This window comes from Eutrigla gurnardus (genome assembly GCF_963514095.1).
Source record: "Eutrigla gurnardus genome assembly, chromosome: 1".
In the NCBI taxonomy this organism is placed as follows: domain Eukaryota; kingdom Metazoa; phylum Chordata; class Actinopteri; order Perciformes; family Triglidae; genus Eutrigla; species Eutrigla gurnardus.
Window position 1 is genome coordinate 32,936,977 of NC_139915.1, and position 20,971 is coordinate 32,957,947.

The window sequence follows — 20,971 nt, forward strand, 5'->3', positions numbered from 1 at the left end:
GGGAATAAAGGCTAAATGCTAAACGCACAGCTCGTCTCTCTTGAATGGATTGAGGAGAAGAGGAGGGGGGGATTGGATTTGGATTCCTGTCCTTCGTGGTTCGTGAGTATTGATTAATAAGTACTTTGAAAGTTCATCAATAAAGCAGCTGGATTAGACAGACGAGGCAAACTTTAATCTTTGTTACCAAATAAATGTGGCAAAAAAAAGTATGAATGTTCCCTGTGAGATGTCGTGTTGGAAAACTTCAAGTAAGTATAAGAAAACGGAAATAGGATGTCAAGTAGGCTGGACTGGTGGTTTGATGCCGGTTGGAAGTGCGTTACCTTGGTAACCCTAACCAACCTGGTGAACGCCGCCCCCTAGCTCCTGTCAAACTGTACGTTGTTGCCATGGATGTGCTTAAAATCCAGAAAGGATTTAGCATTTTTGCACATCCAAGTCAATGGATTGTTTGAATCAACAGGTATGGCATATATATATATATATATATATATATATATATATATATATATATATATATATATATATATATATATATATATATATATATATATATATATATATATATATATATATATATAAAACCTATATAATCTGGTATGGAGGAAACAGTAAATTGAGAGTTTAAATGAGAGCTGCATTATCCTTTTTAAAACATTGTGTCCTAGTTCTAGTGAATCTCTGATGGCTCGATTTATCTCCGACAGCTTGGGGGTATTTCAATTCACTGTTGTCCTAGAACATGACCTGTATCCCATCATGCACCTCTCCTCCCCAAAGATAACGCTGTTGTCCAGAGCAGCGTTAACAGTAAAACCACATCTGATGCTCCGAACGAGGCTGCAGCTCCGTCAGGGATTTCCAAGGTCTGAATCTGTAATATCCGTACTCAGAGATAAAGAGAGATCATCTAGTTTGTTGCCCTCAGGATTTTGGACCATTATGTTGATTTGATGACCTCAGGTTGTCTGGGAAACAATTTTCTTTCACATACATGCAAACGCACATTTCTGGATGAGTTTGAGCTGATTATCCAACTCGCTGAAGAGAAGTTCTGCAGAAACGACTAAAAAGTTCAGCAACCTAATTCTTCATCCACACACTCTAATCACAGTGTATAAGCACGTTTGTATTTTCTGTAACCAGTGTAGCATTAAAGCATGGTGGAATTGAAAAAGTCCAGCAACTTAATGCTTCATCACTCTAATCACAGCGTAGGAAAGAGCACATCGCTATCACAAGACGAGCAATATCTTTGGTCTATTTTCTGTAACCAGTGTAGCATGAAAGCAGGGTGGAAGTGACAAGATACCTAGCGAACTGGCGTACAGCTGGCTATTTAGCTAATTTCCATCATGCTTTAGTGCGACACCTCTTCTTTTCATTGTGCTAATCCCGTTTCTAACATAAAATGCAGATGCTCAAATAAACTTTACTTACTTTGAATTGTGATTAATTGTGCTTCGTTACATTCAAAACAAACAGAGACCGAACAAGCCATAAATCAGATTTTTCTTTCGTTCTGGTTATTAGTGTGAACTTCAAACAAGGTTTAACAAGCTGTCTTCAGCAGGATGCGTTGGGCTTTTAAGACGGCGTCCATGGAGGATCTGCTGGGCAGCTTGTAAGCCGAGTCGGGGCGGCTCAGAGGGGCAGCTAGTCGATAACTGTAAAAGGACACTTGACCTATATAATTTGATTCCTTTCCGAGGGTTTCCTTCCTGTTACGCTCTGCAGACTCCGTGCCTTTCTTCCCTTTCATCATGAGAAACAGGAGCCGGCGACAAACGGTGAGAAACGAGGCACGAATCCTTCAATAAAAAAGGAGTTCACATTCAATGCAGACACGCTAATGAAATACAGGTCATTTGGAAAGTTTTGGTGAAGACCCGATTCGGGTTCTGGGGGTTAACCAACGAGTATTTGCCCTGACTTATCAGGTTTCCCCCTGGTGACTCGGCACAAATTGAGAGAGCCGAGCAATTCCCCAGGAGTTTGGTTTAATTTCTTGTGCCGGAGAGACTCCACTGAACCGTGTTATCCCCGCGGCACCGTCAGGAAATTAAGTCTCAAAAAGAGGCTTAAGGTTTCCGAACACAATGAAATGAAAGGCGGCAGCTGTGGTCCTTCAGACGGCGGCTCTGGAACGCCGGCGAATACGGAACAATGTTCCAAAATATGAGGCACGAAAACAAGGTCAATGGGGTTTTCTTATTAGCAGAGGAGATGCAGCCTGAGACCGTTTGTGATTGAAAGATCACGATGTGGGCCGTGAGGTGGAGGGTCGGGGATCAGGTCTCCCGTTTTCTACTATGCAACCCTCCGAACTTTAGTATACAAGTGTATATACAGTATATACACACACAGAATGTTATGGCAGCAGACAGACACAGTTTAGAGATAGCAGGCGAACATAGCGAATTATTTGGCGGTGGAGACCAAAAACAGAGCTAAAAGACAGTGAATATTGGATCTACATTCATCCAAGAGTCCTGCAGAAGGTTCATGTTGCTCTACATGTGGAAATGAGCAACTCCTCTGTTGCAACCCTTTAGACTGGGGGAGATAGAGGTCCAGCATAAGCTAAATAAATCAGATATTGCAGCAATTTCTCAGAAAAAAAAAACATTAAAAATCTTCAAAATCCATCACAACTGCACAAAACTCCATCTGCTGATGAAAGCTCCAGAATAGCTACTAAAGGGACCTTTACGTGACATTAATCAGGAATGAAATCTGAAGCTCCGCATTCAGTTTGTAGTACAAAAAGTTAACGTAAGGCTCCTCAGCATGCTGCTGAAGCCCTGTGGCGTCCCAGCATGCTCTCTGGTTTCCCCTCCGCCTCCCTCCTGCTTGTGGATTATCGTGTAATCCCTGACAATCATCAACCCGGGAGGTCAGAGGTCGCGTTATTACAACATCGCTCTCGTTCTGCTGTAGATTAACGGTATTGTACCGGTTGGTCTGGGTTAAAGAGGAAAACACGGTTCTTTGATGATCGTTCTCCTCTGAGCTCAAATGCACTTCAGTGCATTCGGCAGTCAGTGAACGCATCACCGTTCATATAAATACTCCAGAATGTGTGTGCCATTAAGTGTATGTCTCACCACTCAAATGCATGGCAGTCAGTGAACACATCACTGCTCAAATGCATGTCGGTCTTTGAATGCATCACAGGTCAAATGCATGTCAGTCAGTGAACGCATCACCACTCAAATGCACATCGCTGTGATTATTCAAATAAGACACACAGTGGCCACATGTAAAAAAACACAACCGGGTAGTAAAGTTGTGTGTAATCCAATCTCTCCGTGCTACAAAATACAAACAGGAAATAAATCCTCCGAAGGAGAATCCCACCAGAGATTTATTCATCAGAGTGAGGACATCACTGCACAGCGGCTGTTGTTACCGGTTATTAGATCTGCACTGAGACGACCACCTGCTTCTTGTAAAGCAGCAATGCAAATCATGTATGACATAATAGTGTGTGTGTGTGTGTGTGTGTGTGTGTGTGTGTGCGTGTGTTATCTTGGATAAGTTTTTATTAATCCTCTCTGTGTTTGGACGTCTGGTTTCAGCTGCATTAAAAACATCTAATAAAATAACACAGATTTAACACAAATAAGCCTTTTGATTTGAAAATCCCCCCGAGCCCAGAGATAAAAAAAGTATGTTATTTAAAACAAATTAATCAATTAATTTCCCTTCATTTCCTGAATCAACTCACTTTAATGCAGTTTGTTCCCAGCGAGTAGCCATTATGCAGAATGACCTGATTCAGAAAAATAATTATTAGAATATTGGATTATAATCATTGATGCATCACTTTAACGTTGCAGCTGCTAAATGTGGAGTTTAATTGAATTTATGTATGTTTTCTGATTATAAGCTGTTAAATTCCCCTCCTGGGGATCAATGCATTCCTTTTGGATACAATAATATGATAATATATTTGTTGATTATACTTTACATTAATAATCCGACTGTGGGAAGTAACTCAAGGTATCAAATATATGTAGTAAAAAAAAGTAGAAAGCAGCACTGAATGGAAGTACTCGAGTCAAGTACTTGAGTAAATGTACTTTGTTACTTTCCAACACAATTTTAAAAAAATATTAATTTTAACAACGTGTTAATTTGTCCCTGTCACATCTGTGACCCCCTCCAAATTAAAAGACACAATCTGTTGATCGTCACTGCCCTTCAAAATAAAACATTCAATGGATTTCTGATCAGCAGAACAACATCACAAACTAAAAGTGATCAATACGATCACGTGACTATTTGGGGGGGAATTCTTGCTTAAAGGGAGACGTGAAACTTTGATTACTCATTAACAGACTGTTTCTGTAGTACAAGTTGTGTGTATTTAAATATGTAAATGAGGCATCATTTGATACATTCTAGTGAATTTGGGAGATATTTATCCTTAAATGTGTGTTTGGATGTTTTCTTCACCACAATGATGTTTCTCTTTTAATTTGAAGGTGAAGCAAACTGAAAGGTATTGATGAAGGTGGATCCCTGGGGGACCTTCAGGGACCTCCTGAGACCTTCAGGGACCTTCAGGGACCTTCAGGAAGGATCCGGATTGTTTGGTAACATCTGTTTGGCTTTGTGAAAAGCCGGACGGCTCGTTGTCTTTGCTTTCAGCGCCGCCCTGAATAATTGAAGGAGGAGAGCAGACGACGTGTTTCCAATAATAAAGTGTCCTCGAGTATAAAATACAAGAGGCTCAGCTACGTCTATGCCCTTCTAAGTACTTGTACTCAAACACTGTACTGAGGTATAAAGTAGATGAAGTATATTTCATTCAATACATTTATTTGCTACAATTGTTACGTTGTGGATTAAGATTTTACATTTAAAAACTGTTATAATGATAAGATATGAAGTAGTATTACATGGTGGTACTACTACTTGAGTACTATTACATGGTGCGACTACGACCTTTACTCAGGCTAAGTAGAAGAGTATTTCTACCACCATATTCTGAGTAGTTTTTACCATTACTGAAGTAGTATTAGACAGTGGAACTGATACTTTTACCCAGGCTGAGTAGAAGAGTACTTCTTCCCCCACATTTGATGTGACTTTTACTATTACTGGATTATTAGTACACAGTGGAACCGTTTCCTTTACTCAGGCTAAGTAGAAGATTACTTCTTCCACCGTATTATGAGTAACCTTGGAGTATTATTACATGGTAGTACTACTACCCACATTTAGACTAAGTAAAATATCTACTTCTTCTGAGTGACTTTTCATACTACTGAAGTATTATTACACTGTGGTACTGACACTTTTACTTTAAGTAAAGAGCTGAATACTTATTTCACCACATTGTGAGTGACTTTTACCACTACTGGAGTATTATTACTGACACTTTTACTTTAAATAATATCTGAGTACATAATATTGTGAATGACATTTACTCATAATGAAGTATTATTTCACCAAGGAACTGTTACCTTTACTCAGACTAAGTGGAAGAGTACTTCTTCCACCACATTGTACGTGACTTTTACTCTTGTACACACAGTGGTACTGCCATCTTTACTCAGTAAAACATCTCGCAAGTACTTCCTCTGACAGGCTGAGATGAATGAACGTCGTTTTTTACAGTGGAGAGCTGGAGGGAGGTGGAGGAGAGGGAGGCGGGGGGACGAGGAGGAGGAGGAGGAGGAGGAGAGGAGGAGGAGGAGGAGGACGGTCCTGCTGTCAAACACAGATGAGAAACACAGCAGCAGGTTTCTGGAGGGCACCGTCGTTAGGTAATCGGGTTTATTGTGCGCGCGGACGCAGAAATCATCCGAACGTAATTTAATCCGACTCCAGATCTGCCGGAGAGGCGACGCGCGCAGACCGGCGACGCTGAGCAGACACCCGGGCAACGCCGCCAACTTCAGAGCGGATCTATAAACTGTGATAATAACCTGTGCGCGTGTCAGCCTTATTATTATAATTATTATAATGGTGATTACGATAACAAGAAGAAGAAGACATTAGAAGTATGGATTAATCGCGGAGCTGCCTCCTAATTATAGCAACAGATGGAAAATGCTCGGGACGAATAACAAGCACACCTGCGTCCTCTGAGGTGAGTGCATGTTTTATCTGAACTTTATTTATAACACAACGCAGCGACATCATCATTTATGGTTCCAATTATGCCAAACACGAAGACTGTTTGCATTGGATCCGTTCAGATCAATAACAGACGCTTTCCGGGACATTTTCTTCCCTTTTTTAATAATATTAATGTGTCATTTGTATTAATGTTATGGTAATAGAAAACATTGTGAAGGTGCCACGCCATTACTCACTTTTTACATTTTTATTTTATTTTTACAAACCAATCGATGAATGAAGAAAATAATCAGCGTGATTGATCCATAACCGGAAACAATCATTAGTTCACAAACAGCTCCATGTCGACAAACAACATCAGTGAAATCCTGCTTTTACATGAATACTTTAATATTTAAATGGCATAACAGACAGAGAGGACATTTACTTTTCCTGATTTACTTTTACTTGTAGTACTTTTACTTGTCACAAAGTATCTTCATAGTGTGATATTATATCCGTCTTCTAGATAATATAAAGGTTTAAAAGTCTGTTTGGGCTCAGATTATTATTTGGTCATATATTTTGAAACCTAAACTGTTTAATGTGACAACTGGAAGATGATTTTTGCTTATTTATATTTTACTTCTTATGGAAATCTTTTACATTTAAGTACATATTGCAAAATGTACTTAAAGCATCAAACGTAGTAGTATTCAGGCAGCAGAGCGGCCTCTTTCAGAGTGTTATTGTATTAGATAATGTAAATGTGTATAGAAGTAACAGTGTAGCTGGAGTATAAAGTACAATATTTACCTCAAAATGCAGTGGAGTAGAAATAAAATACTCAAGCAAAAATACTTTAAAAACGTTCTCAAACACAGTACTTGAGTGAGTGTAGTTCATTCCCACCTGCTGGAGAAAACAATGTTAAAATGACATATTTTTACATTCATTCAGTGTTGTAATAACTTCAGTAATACAGTTGCAAAGTTGACGATGGTGAAATCCACATAGCAATGAAATGAAAAAATAATGTCTTCACATATGAAAAATGTTCAACATTGCACTTTTATCAGTATCTGATTCTAAAAAGAAACACTTTACAATCAGTCAAATAGAGGCAAAGAATATATGAATGACTCCGTTTGCTTGCAGATCAAATTAAAGAGATTTTTCACCAAGAACAATAACGGAGATTTAAAAGACAAGTCCAGCTATGTAGATTGTTTTTCCAGACGTCCTTCTCGGAGGTTTCTGGCAACACCTCAACACAATAGGTGTTAATAGAATTCAGTTTGCGGTGCTCACAGTGTTTGAATATTACATTTGAAACATTCAACAGCAACATCACGTTCTGGGCCCTGATATCTGATGAGAAGAGCTGGAACCTGGAGCAGGGTTCGGTACGGATGATCGGATCTACTTTCAAGTCAATTAGGTGGCATTTTTAGAAAATCTCTAATTCAAAAAATGTGTAAATGTAAATTATGCTTCTAGTTACAGAAGCTACTTCACCTTTGTCGGCTGTTCGGCCTCAGACGTCGTGACCTCTGTGGTTCATTCACACCACGATGTCACACCAAACCTGTTGAGAGTTTTTAAGATCACTCAGCATTGTTCACAATGTCACACGAATCGAGGCGTGAATTGGTGTGAAGGACACTCGGAAGGGTGTCAGGACGAAAAGTGAGGGGCTAACAAGATTTCTTTCTGTTTTGTTGTTGAGGAATTACAAAATAACATTGAACGTAATGTGGCAGCCCAAAAAGTATTTTCCACATAGACACCCTTTATAAAAGAGATTTCTGTAAAAGGTTATGTTAAATTCCAAAAAACGTAAAAAATGACTATGATTATGATTTATTCAGAATTTTAAATCACAAAAGGTGTGCTGTAAACTGTTTTGGCCAACAATGAAGACTTCTATTTTGTCCTGAATGAGCTGACTCTGGATCAGCTATCAATAGTTGGGTGTCATCTGCATAGTAGGAAGGTCAATGAATGATGACCACTACTGTTATCATACTGAAAAGTAGGGGACCCAGGATAGAGCCTTGAGGTGCTGCATATGAAATGTTGGTTTCTGAGGCTTGAAACTGGGATGAAATGTTAGCATCATGAGAGACTCACAAGGACTTGATGTACAAAAAACTGACTTTTTATTTTAATTTACAGCTTCTGAGGATCCTCCTTCTAACCTCCCATCACCTGGACTAACAAACACCTCCACCATCCCGTCGCACATTCTGAAGCCAGCATGCCCATCATCAGCAATGCCAACCACGACTTCAGCACCTACTCCATCAGCAGCGACGACAGCAGCCTCGATCGCTTCTTCACCGAGATCCCGGAGACCGAGACCATCAAGGGCGTCTACTTCCAGCGCGCCCAGCTGCTCCGCGACCCCAAGGCTTCGTACGTCGTCGACCACACGCTGCAGGTTCTTATCAATGTCGGGGGCAACCGCTACACCTTCCCCTGGAGCACCTTGGAGCAGTTCCCTCAGAGTCGCCTGGGACGCCTGCGTTTCTGCACCACCCCCGAGGAGATCGCGCGACTCTGCGACGACTACGACGAGACGTGCCGGGAGTACTTCTTCGACCGGAACCCGACGGCCTTCAGGGTCATCCTCAACTTCTTGGCGGCGGGGAAGCTGCGTCTGCTCCGGGAACTGTGCGCCGTGTCGCTGCACGACGAGCTTGACTACTGGGGCGTGGACGCGGGACACATGGAGCGGTGTTGCCGCCGCCGCATGAACACCCGCGTGGAGGACGTGGCCGAGCGAGAGCGCAAGGAAGAGGAGTGGAGGAAGAAGAGGGTGATGCTGAAGAAGGTCCCCACGGAGACGAAAAAGGGCTTTCACAAACTGACGTGGATTTTGCGGGAGGTGGTGGAAAACCCTCAGTCGGGGTTGGCTGGGAAGATGTTCGCCTGCCTCTCGGTGGTCATGGTGCTGGTGACCGTCATCAGCCTGTGCATCAGCACCATGCCGGACCTCAGAGACGAAGAGACCAGGGTGCGTATGACGCCGACGAAAACATCCTGCATCCATCATAATATGTGCTAATTATATTTTGATCCAGAAAATTATGATTGAATCTTCATGGTGCACAAGTAAGCAAGGAAGTAAGCATTGGCCGACAGACAGGCCGTCCAATTATTTTCTCCGGCCCGACTCTTTTGATTGGACGAGGTTTTTACATTCCTGCGACAGCCACGGATGATGTTTTACAATTTTTCAGAGCATTTAATTTATTTATTGCTATCAGTATGTTCCGATGATTTAAAGTAATGTGTTTCTGAATAGACTGACCTACTCAACCTTTAAGCCCATTGTTTTCATTGTCCCACGTGCGTTTACATTCACTCCATAGGCTCTCATCAGCATCATTTTCAGCAAAAAAAAAAAAGAGGTGGTGAAGAAAGTGGAGCATTTAGCAGCTGAAGAGCTGGAGGAAATGAAAAGCGAAGGAGAGGGTGAATGAAACTATCCTCTACGACTCATTTAATCATTGTTATTTTTTCATTTCCCATGCGTGGGGTCAATAAATTGCACTTTTTTTTTGTCTTAACAGCATTTTTAAGAAAGCCCCATGAAGCACAATGGACAGTAAATGATCAAAGGCAATAATTACATGAAAGCTGGCTTCTATAAAATACAATTAATACATGAACCAATAATTAAACATGGTCAAAGTAAATATGTCAACGAAACTGTAAAGCTTAAAAGGTATAATATGAAAAATGAAAATATAATGATTATATATATATATATATATATAAAAATATAGTGACTGTATAATATGAAAAAAACACCCTCACCCTCAGTCTGTCATTTATGATTTTCTCCTCATGTTTCTATGTTCTCGTCTCTGGCCGGCAGCCATTACCGGCCGCGTTGCCCCCCACGCATGCGAAGGCACGCGTCGAAGAGGAAGCCAAGAAAGTGGAGGCAAAAACATCGTAAATATAGCGAGGCCAAACGCCAAGGGGCCAACGCTCGGTGGCTACACTTGACCCCGATGGCGACGGCGGCCGAGACTAGGAGGCGAACTCTGAATGTTGCTACAAACTCTTGAAACTGCTTTTTGCCAACGTACTTTTGAATCATAGATTTCTGCTGTCGCCTGAGTCGACGAAGCAGACGGGCTGTAGAAGTGATTGTATAACTAACTGTCAGCGTAAAGAGCCCGGTGATTATGTCTCTAAAGCCGGAGACGCCGGATTGATTCCTCCCTGATGTATGTGCAATCAAACGCACTAATCAAGACACAAGAAAATCAGAGCGCCGACGTTGTTTTGTTTTTTATTCATGATGTTTTTGTGTGATTGACGACAGCTGGACCGAACAAATATCTGCCTGTTTTTGTTTCCACAGCAAAGCCAAGAATCCTTTTAATTTTTTGGAAAGCAGTCGTGTTTTTTATTTGAGCGTGGAGTTTGGCAGACATAGTTGAATGTTGGCCGCCCCGGTTTGTCTTCGCTTTGACAGGAAAATAACAGCAATGGAGATGAAAAGAGACGGAGCTGAATGTTGGCTCGTCGGAGAAAGAACATTTGTAATGATAATTCATGAACCGATGAAACGAGAGTAGATTAAAGCAGTTTTTTTTTTTGTCTACAACCATTTAAATAACGATATCAGATTTTAGCTAATGACTGCCGGATCAATGTCCCAGTGGCTCGTATCTATGTAAGGGAAACCCTCAAAAACGAGTAATTTGACTACATAATGCTTAGTAAGTGCTACATAATGAAACAACGAGGATATAAAGAGCATTTAAATGTATTTAACAACAAAATATAAGCTCAGACTGAGTTTCATAATGAGTTACTAACGAACACAAACGGCTTCACGGATTCATCAATACACAGCAAAGTGATGCTGCTGATAGATTCTAACTCAGATAAAGGATCAATGAATCAGGCAGACTAACGGATCCACGTAAACATCCCCTCTCGTCTGCCGCCCCTCCATGTCGTGTCTGTCTACATCCTCAACGACGTTGGTTGGTTTAATGCTGCAGGTGTCCGTTAGCCACGGCATGCTAACATTCGCAGTTTGGATCAGAACTTCCTTTTGTTCTCGTATTTACTATTTTTGTTGTTGGAAACTGCAAAAAAGTAACAAGGCCAAGAAGTGAAGCCGGTGCTAAAGTGCCTTCAACTTGCATTCTCTATACTGGCCAGCAGGTGGCGACTCCTCTGGTTGCAAAAATAAGTCAGATTGTATAGAAGTCTTTTTGTGTCCTCCTCCCACAAATTCAATATGCCCAGTGTGACCTCATCAATAAATAAACACCTGTTCGCGATCGAGGCCTGTGAGTGAATCAGCGTCAAATCACATCTATAAAAACAGTAACTTTGACATCATAAAACAATTATTTCACCACGTTGACATATTTTGTCCAAAATACCGTCTGCTAGTCATCAGATGCCAATGCTGAAGTGCCTCAAAACTGTCATTCTCTCTGCTGGCCACCAGGGGGCGACTCCTCTCTGATTGTATAGAAGTCTTCTTCAATCCAACATGATGTTCATTTAGTACATTATGGTCCATTTAGAGTCAAATTGGAAACAAAAAAATGTGATTGACAGGTTGCTAGCACCGGGTTTGTCCGTGTTTTCCAGTCTATGCTTGAATGCTAATGCTAATGCTAAGCTGTGATTAATCTCTGTTTGGGGCATGAGGGTTAGTGAAAGTTTAATACCCTTTAAAATGGAAAGGGAAGCAGCCAACTGCAATATTACATTATACGGTTGATTAAATGTTCTTGTTATTATGTTCCACCAGCTTTTCTAAAGCTGCCTGGACGCAGAGACATTAGCTTTAGAAGCTAACGGACAGATATAGTATATAAAGTAAAATATTATGTATATTGCTAACAACATGATTTCAAGTAGAAAGTTCAGCCTCATTTCCTGATTATTTACTTTCCTCACAAATAACTAATTTCTAGGAGTTGTAATTCCCTTTGGTAACACACTGAGCCCAACTCTAGATGCGTATTGATTTTAACGCTCGATGAGGCCCTCCGGCAGCAAACACACGATTATGTGCAGCTAGAAAAGTGTTGCAGAAGGTTATATTTGAGTGTTTGTGATGAGCCTTCCTCATTAGACGGACTCATTCAGTCGGCTTCCAAAGCACCGAAATGGAAATAGATTTTTTCTTCTCCCCCTCTCACTTTAATGACAACATTACAACACACATTTACGTCTTTTTAACATTTAGCAAAGAAATGTTGTGTCTGAAGTAAAATCAATTGAAATCTTTTACTTGGCAGACGCAAAGTAAAACATTTAATTGGGCTAAAATTAACAATACAATACCGTGTGGTGGGTAAGTGGCTTTTTAAGATGTCCTGTTTTTCTTGTCTGTTGATGAAAAAAAAAAAGGTTTATGGATTTGCTGTTTTAAAAAAAAATCTGTTGTAACTAAAGTGTGTTGTTCTCAAAGGCACAAATATACAGCATAATGCATTTAAATGAAAAACAAGAACAAAAAAATATTTGATCTTTAATTGAGATGATTTTGCAAAGAGACGGATTTAAAAAAAAAATAATGCAGCAGTGATGCAGCAAAATATAAAGCCTATGGTTTAATTTATGAGTCCTACAATAGTTATATAAAGAGTACAAATGTGATTTCACAATCTTCAATTAATACTCCTTTAAAAAATAACATACCCTTTTATTATATTTGTATCTGGATTTCCATCCATCCATTGTCTACCGCTTATCCTGTATTCAGGGTCGCGGGGGGGCTGGAGCCGATCCCAGCTATCATTGGGCGAAGGCAGGGTACACCCTGGACAGGACGCCAGTCTATCGCAGGGCCAACATGTAGAGACAAACAACCATTCACGCTCACATTCACACCTACGGGCAATTTAGAGTCATCAATGAACCTATCCCCATCCTGCATGTCTTTGGACTGTGGGAGGAAGCCGGAGAACCCGGAGAGAACCCACGCTTACACGGGGAGAACATGCAAACTCCACACAGAAGGAACCCAGGCTGACCCGGGAATCGAACCCAGGACCCTCTTGCTGTGAGGCGAGAGTGCTACCCACTACACCACCGTGCAGCCTGTATCTGGATTTGATTTTTAAAATATATAGATATATATTTAATCATCAATCAATCTACCATTATGTGCTTAATGGGAATTTAACTAAAAAGAACATAAATTTGACATTAGTGTAGTCTCCAGAGGGTCCTACATTTCCCATAATGCAACCCAATAGTGTAATTGATCAAATCCAGTTTGTTTAGCAGGCATTTTATTTTCATTTTGAGGGGGGTCAAGGGGTCAAATGATTTTCTCGCCACTGAAGATGTTAACAGCTGTTTTAACGGGCCGAGTCGTGCGACCCACGACGGGTCACCTGACGTCGTCTCCTGGTCACATGGTCTCTGTCTCTGCAGGGCGAGTGCTCCCCGAAGTGCCAGAGCATGTTCGTGGTGGAGTCCATCTGCGTGGCCTGGTTCACGCTGGAGTTCGTGCTGCGCTTCTTCAACGCCCAGAGCAAGCTGGCCTTCGCCCGCGGGCCCCTCAACATCATCGACGCCATCGCCATCCTGCCGTTCTACGTGTCCCTGGTGGTGGACGTCAGGGACGGTTCACAGGAGGACGACGTCCTCATAGGCGCCGGCCGAGGCTACCTGGACAAGCTGAGCCTGATCCTGCGGCTGCTGCGGGCCCTGCGGATCCTGTACGTGATGCGGCTGGCCCGCCACTCGCTGGGCCTGCAGACGCTGGGGCTGACCATGCAGCGCAGCATGCGGGAGTTCGGCCTGCTGCTGCTGTTCGTCTGCGTGGCCGTGACCCTCTTCTCGCCGCTGGTCCACCTGGCGGAGAGCGAGCTGGCGCCGTTCGCCGCCACGCACCCTCACCACAGCTTCAGCAGCATCCCGGCCTCCTACTGGTGGGCCATCATCTCCATGACAACGGTGGGATACGGCGACATGGTGCCGCGCAGCATCCCCGGGCAGATAGTGGCGCTCACCAGCATCCTGAGCGGCATCCTCATCATGGCGTTCCCCGCCACCTCCATCTTCCACACCTTCTCCCGCTCCTACCAGGAGCTGAAGCTGGAGTACGAGCAGCTGTGGAAGGAGGAGCGAGGCAAGGAGCGGGCCGCCGGCGCCGAGGAGAGCTGGTCCAAAGCCGGCCTGGTGACTCTGCCCAAGGGAGACGACGACGGGCCGATTCCCGACGATGGCCAGCAAACAGAGCTGCCGGCGACCGCCTTCTAACCGGGAATCGAACGCTTTCATGGGTGATGATGTGTGAAAAACATCCTCTCTCCTATAGGACGAATATTATTATGGACAGTGTTTTACACTTTACCGTCTTGTCTGTTCTGGATTCATGCTTTAATATTACGCTTCCAACAAACTATCGAGTAGTAATCAGGTTATATTAAGCTTCTTTTTTTCATATCAGCAAATACATATTAAACCTTTACTGGAAGTAGAACTGAAACTCCTTGTTTTCTTGTGTGGAACAGAATTATAAAATATATAATGCAACTATCGTGCACAATTTTTCCATTTTTAAAGTACCGGGACGTTTCCCTGCATTGTTCAGAGACACATACGAGGCATCTAAGAGGACACTTTGTCATCTTTTATCTTCCATAGAGCATCTAAGAGGACACTTTGTCATCTTTTATCTTCCATAGAGCATCTAAGAGGACACTTTGTCATGTTTTATCTTCCATAGGGGCATCTAAGAGGACACTTTGTCATGTTTTATCTTCCATAGGGGCATCTAAGAGGACACTTTGTCATGTTTTATCTTCCACAGTGAATCCAAGAGGATACTTTAGCAGCTTTTGTCTTTTAAGGGCATCAGGCCTGGTCGGAAAAGTGCATTTTTATTTACCTACAGGTTTTATTTATTAGTGGTTAGCAAATAACAACAGAAACCAAAGATAATTGTCAAGTTTAATATGTATAATTGTTAAGAATTAATCTGGAGTTTCACCCACAACCTCTAAGGTCATCAGCCTCTAATCTCCCATTTCTACGATCACGAAAATGCTTGCTTGCCCCTCGGCTATTAAACTTTGTATTTACCTGCATTATCTGTATTTTACTGTATGTTCCACTCTCACACCTCATACTTCCATCAGCAGCTCCATCTTTTAGTTTTTTTACCATTTGCCCGATCAAACAAGTGAGTTATTGTTGAGCCCTGCAATGTCACTACAAATATATATCAATACAATTCAAACTGTTTACAGCCAAATAAATGCAAATACACACCCAGAAGCTATTGATAATAGAATAATAGAATATTTCGATGTTTGCAGATTAAATGAGGAATTTGGTAAACGGTTGTGTTAGATTAATACAAGTCAGACAAAAAGGCAACAATACAGAGAAACTACAACAAGTCATTACCCGTGAATGTGATGCTTTCCAAATCTCCAACGTGTCTGTGAATGAGTTCAGCACTTTGGTGACTGAGAGAGAACAAGTGTTTAATTGACCTTAAATGTGCAGATGAATGTCGACGTCCTGTAGCTGCTCGTAGAACCTCCAGGCTCTTTTTAAAGTGACAATAAACTCTTTTTGCTTTTGTTTTTAAACGGCCTCGAATGGTTTTGTTCACACAGAAGAAACCTCTCGCTCCTACACCAGTTTAAGGCGTCCCACAGGGATTGTATGAGAGATGGTAGTCCATTAAAGTGCACTACTACTGGTTACTCACTGTGTGAGTGCATCCTCCAGCTCAGACGTGTTTCCTTCCTCATAAAACTGTTGCAAAACTTTCTTAAAAGTTTGCAGGCCGCATGGTTTCCCTCCATATTTACAGGCTTGTCGTCTTCTTCTCCATCTTTGTTGGCGCTTTGCTGCATTTCTTGGCACGTGACTGCCACCTGTAGATCGGAGAGTGGAGTGACATCACTGTCATTAGATAGATAGATAGATAGATAGATAGATAGATAGATAGATAGATAGATAGATAGATAGATAGATAGATAGATAGGTAGGTAGATAGATAGATAGATAGATAGATAGATAGATAGATAGATAGATAGATAGATAGATAGATAGATAGATAGATAGATAGATAGATAGATAGATAGATAGGATTGAAGTACTTATTTAAAAAAACAATTCAATGTTATCCAGGCTACATATCACTTTTTCCTGTTTTCATTTAAATTTAACATATTTTGTCTGATTTTACAAATAGTACAAATAAAAGTCCAGTATTGATGGTGTAGGAAAATGCTATTATCGTATATGATGTTTGTTAATTAATATTGATGTGTATGTTGCAGGGCCGGCCCGAGGCATGAGCAAACTAAGCTTGGGGACTCTCTGGTGGTTGTGCTGTATGTTTTTAACGGTTAGTTTAATTATATTCTATTGAACGTCGTCCCGTGAGAATCACGTTTCTCTAACAAAAGAAAGACAAACAGCTTTGTGGCGACGCCGATCCACGAGGAGGCTTCTTCGTTTGTTTAGAAGTAGGAGGATTTTCTCAACACACAAAGGAAACGCTTCATCATGATTGTTATTATTCGGGGCTTCGACAGTTGAAATCATCACTAAACTGAACATTCGTCTAGTTTGTGTGCTGGGTTTTGTCCACCGATGCCTTTTAAGGACCGAACCGCCGTCTGCTGCTGGTGTCGGCAGAGACAGATGGAGTGTTTGCTGAAGCGTCTCTTTCTGTCTCTGCACAAACTTCTTCAAACGCCAAACGTCAACCCAGCAAACAATGGAGCCTTTGTAAACAGTTCCTCTTCCTCCCAACCTGCACCGCCTGCTGTCCTCGCGGAGGAGGAGGACGAGAAAACACTCAAAACGCAGGAAAGAAATGACGAAATCAACCTCGTCCATGAATACAACGTTAGTGATCGAGGCCTAAGAGAGATGAAGCAGCATCAAATCACGTATTTTAAACCTCGACCACATGAAGAGAATCATTCACCACTGAAAAGTGAAGCCAAAGCTGAAGTGCCTTAAACCCGCATTCTCTCTGCTGGCCACCAGGGGGCGACTCCTCTCTGGTTGTATAGAAGTCTATGAGAAAATGAGCCTACTTCTGTCTTGATTTATTATCTCAACAAATTTTGTAAACATGAGTTTATGGTCTCAATCTCTAGTTTCAAGGGACCAGGGGTCAGGGACTAGGGACCAGGGGCCAGGGACCATAGGTCAGGGACTAGGGACTAGGGACCAGGGATCATAGGTCAGGGGCCAGGGGCCAGGGACCAGGAGTCAGGAGTCAGGGGTCAGGGGTCAGGGACTAGGGACCAGGGACCAGGGACTAGGGACCAGGGGTGAGGGACCAGGGGTCAGAGACTAGGGACCAGGGGCCAGGGACCAGTGGGCAGGGACTAGGGACCAGGGATCATGGGTCAGGGACCAGGGGTCAGGGGCCAGGGACCAGGGACTAGGGACCAGGGGTGAGGGACCAGGGGTCAGAGACTAGGGACCAGGGGCCAGGGACCAGTGGTCAGGGACTAGGGACCAGGGGTCAGGGGCCAGGGACCAGGGACTAGGGACCAGGGGTGAGGGACCAGGGGTCGGGGACTAGGGACCAGGCGTCAGTTACCAGGGACCAGGGGTCAGGGGTCAGGGACCAGGGACTAGGGACCAGGGGTCAGGGGTCAGGGACTAGGACTCACTCACTCACTCATGGACACGTGCACGATTCTTCTGGCAGAATTTTTATTTTAATCAGAATCAGCAGAGACATTGAATTAATGTAGTACAAAATACAAAAATACAAAATGTCCCTCTGAGATGTCATAGAAATATAAAGTCACAGAAAATGGAAAAACTCCCCAAAATACCTCAAAAATATACAATTATCAATATCAATATATATATAGTTTCCGTGAGCAGACTGAAGGTCCGAGTCTTAGCTTCTGACTCACAGGTGCCCAAAGAGAGAGAGAGAGAGAGAGAGAGAGAGAGAGAGAGAGAGAGAGAGAGAGAGAGAGAGAGAATTAAATAGAACTAATAAAGCTTTAATACAGGAAAACGCTGCAGCTCTTGGTGGCTTTAACACATTTAACACATTTAACACATTTCACATTTCCTCCATCGCTGAAAGCATCAAATCAGGACACGGCTGTCTCTCATAGATGCATGAATATTTGATGAGTCATGTGTCGGGGTACCACTTGTTATTTTCTAATCTTAGAAGACACTCCAAGTCGGCTGGGTTTGAGTGTCAAGCTGTTCTTCTGAAGCTGTTCTTCTTTGCTCTGCAGGCTTCACAATTCTTGAGGTTGAAGGCGGACGGTGACGTGGTGAATTCGGTCAGCATTTTCTTGGCCCGGGGCGAATTACGATCAAAACAGTACGGGATATCACACACGGTGGTGATTCTGTGAGAAACAAATACATATTGCACATTATTAGAAAGACAAGGGGGGGGGGGGGGGGGGGGGAGTATTCATGCACTTACAGAGTTATAATCAATACTTTTATAGGATGGACGTGTTTTAGATGTGTCAAAAGGACAGACAATTGTATTCAGAAAGTACTGATTCAACTTCTTTACTCAAGTAAAAATGAAAAAGTACTCAAAGTATAAAGTATACAAATGTACCCATGAAGGACATTTCTACTGTCTGTTTTTGTTTTTACAAGACTTTCTGAATCTGGCTTCATATTATATATATATTTTTTCAAATGCATTAAAAGTAAAACAAAATGTAAGGAGTAGAAAGTACAGATATTTGTTTAAAATATAGGAAAATTAAAAAGTTGTCAGAAAAATAAGTACTCAAGTAGAGTACAGATACCTGATTATAAAAAAATATAAAGTATTTGTACTTTTTATAGAGAGGCATTTCTGTTATTCAGCTAACTCTCATTGATTGGTGGAGAAAAAATAGATTAGAGTTAAGTAGAAGTACTGAAGAAATTAAACTTTATGCAGTTCCAGTCACTTCAAAAAAAAGAGGGGAAAAAAGCTAACATCTTGGATGTAAAGTGACTGAACAGCTCCCTCTTGTGGAGAAACTGCTACATTGCTGCTAATACTGACAAATTGATCAATACATTTCTTGAAAAGGAGAATTTATACCTTGTACCTGATTTAAACCCTGTTTTTGTTGTAAACACACAATGTTCTTGATCAGTTCACCTCATTCATAAAAAACACTATAAAATAAATAAAAAGAAATTCCCTCTTCATTAAACCTTTGACTCTAACATGTCGACAAAACAAGCATTTTAATTGATGAAAGTAATCACCAGGGGTAGTTTCATGTTGATGTATACACACATTTCAAACTTTGTAATATTGCTGCTTTTCTTTCCTACATGTGTGGAGGAAGTGAGGAAAATAAATAATACAAATATAATAATTTCCTTCTTTTTTCAATGCAAAATGTGTACTTACGTGATAGTTTTGAGTGCGCAGTCAGCCGGGGCCTTGCCCACGTGCCTGATGCAGGCTTTGGGGACCAGGGACTGATTTAAGTGTTGGCAGCATCCGTTCTTGGGCACCCACGCTCCAGCAGGACCTGCACACACAGGTATGAACACGTTCACCACCAAACAGAGTTCAGACTTGAAGGCTGAGAAGAAAAGCAAGCAGAGATACTGACCGGCAGAGCAGCATTCCAGCAGGGCCATCAGGAGGACGAAGGTCACCAGAGTCTGCATCGCTTCAGGAGACCAAGGAGCTTCTGTTTGAAAAAAGCCTTGAAAGTTCTGTGTTGGAAAGCCTGCTGCATCCTCCTTTAAATACAGCTTGTTCACGTCCATACTTCCATACATTCTCAGAAAGCAGCCGGAAACTTCTTCTTCTCTATTTCTCAATTTCTTCACTACGCAGAAAATGTAAAAAAAAAAAAAAAGTGTTTCCCCACTGAGGCTTTTTTTTTTAATCATTCAGGAAGCACTACCGCCATATAGAGTACTAGTCTTTGCAGATCACAGATCACACATTCAATCATACTATTTTGAAAAAGCTGCTCCAATTGGTCCTAAAACTATATGTATTAATGTTATTTTCAACTTTTGCCGAGTTGATTCTTTTAACCGACGTCCCGATCGTAAACCACCAAGTATCCGTTCAGAATTATGACCTTTTTAAATGTGAGTTTGTTTTACAAAATGCTTTCGTGTTGTTGTTTTCAGAAAAACTAACTATTGAATTTGAGCAAACATGAGAAATAATTACAATCTGGTGGAACATAGTTGCAACTACAGTTTTAAATGCTAATTTTCAGGTTTGTACTATATATTTGTTTTAGGACCAACTGCAGGTTTCTTTGTTTCCTTCTTTTGACAAATGTACTTATTGTAAGTCGCTTTGGACAAAAGCGTCTGCTAAATGACCTAAATGTAAATGTAAATGTATTTGGTTTCTCCGAACACGTTTACTACTACTTGAATGTGTTTTATGCTTCTTTTGGGCTTTAATATTCAAAAACTCTTTAATTTTCTCATACTATCTGAATTTAACGGCACAGCACAGCAAACTCCGGTTCTGAGAAGTGAATCCGATGCTGGAGTGCCTAAAACTTGCATTCTCTGTACTAGCCATCAGAGGGCAACTCCTGTTACAGACGATGGATGGACCTTTAAGGGTCTGGGTGAATACTTGTCTGTGTACTTGTCTGTGTTTTTACTTAATTGTGTCACTTTACAACAATCACAACCTGCTTTAGTGTAGCACGGAACTGCGAGTGTCGACCGACGAAGAACGAATAGCAGCAGTAAATAGTAAATAGCAGGTGGGAGGTGGGAGGTACACATAAGTACACATACTTACGTTACTGTACTTAAGTAGAATTTCCAGGTAACTGTACTGTACTTGAGTATTTATTTTTAGTTCTTCTACTTCATACATTTTAAAACAAATATCTGCATGTTGACATTTTCAAAACAGGCTTGTTAC

General features: G+C 41.7%; 3 protein-coding genes across 3 annotated transcripts in view; 1 reads left to right on the forward strand and 2 right to left on the reverse strand.

Moving 5' to 3' along the window:
• Positions 1-20,971, reverse strand: part of LOC311015704 (CD82 antigen-like) — an 85,328-nt gene that overhangs the window by 48,876 nt on the left and 15,481 nt on the right. The gene's annotated exons all lie outside the window — the stretch shown is intronic.
• Positions 5,974-14,606, forward strand: kcng4b (potassium voltage-gated channel, subfamily G, member 4b). Its single transcript, XM_084009915.1, has 3 exons — positions 5,974-6,106; positions 8,254-9,094; positions 13,510-14,606. The coding sequence occupies exons 2-3, from the start codon at positions 8,336-8,338 to the stop codon at positions 14,338-14,340; spliced, it is 1,590 nt and encodes a 529-aa protein (XP_083866041.1). The 5' UTR covers positions 5,974-6,106; positions 8,254-8,335; the 3' UTR covers positions 14,341-14,606.
• Positions 17,758-19,855, reverse strand: LOC311019526 (uncharacterized protein). The gene is made up of 3 exons (XM_084019043.1): positions 19,674-19,855; positions 19,466-19,589; positions 17,758-18,443 (listed from the first exon to the last, which is right to left on the reverse strand). Exons 1-3 carry the CDS (start codon positions 19,843-19,845, stop codon positions 18,287-18,289), a joined length of 453 nt encoding a protein of 150 aa, XP_083875169.1. The 5' UTR covers positions 19,846-19,855; the 3' UTR covers positions 17,758-18,286.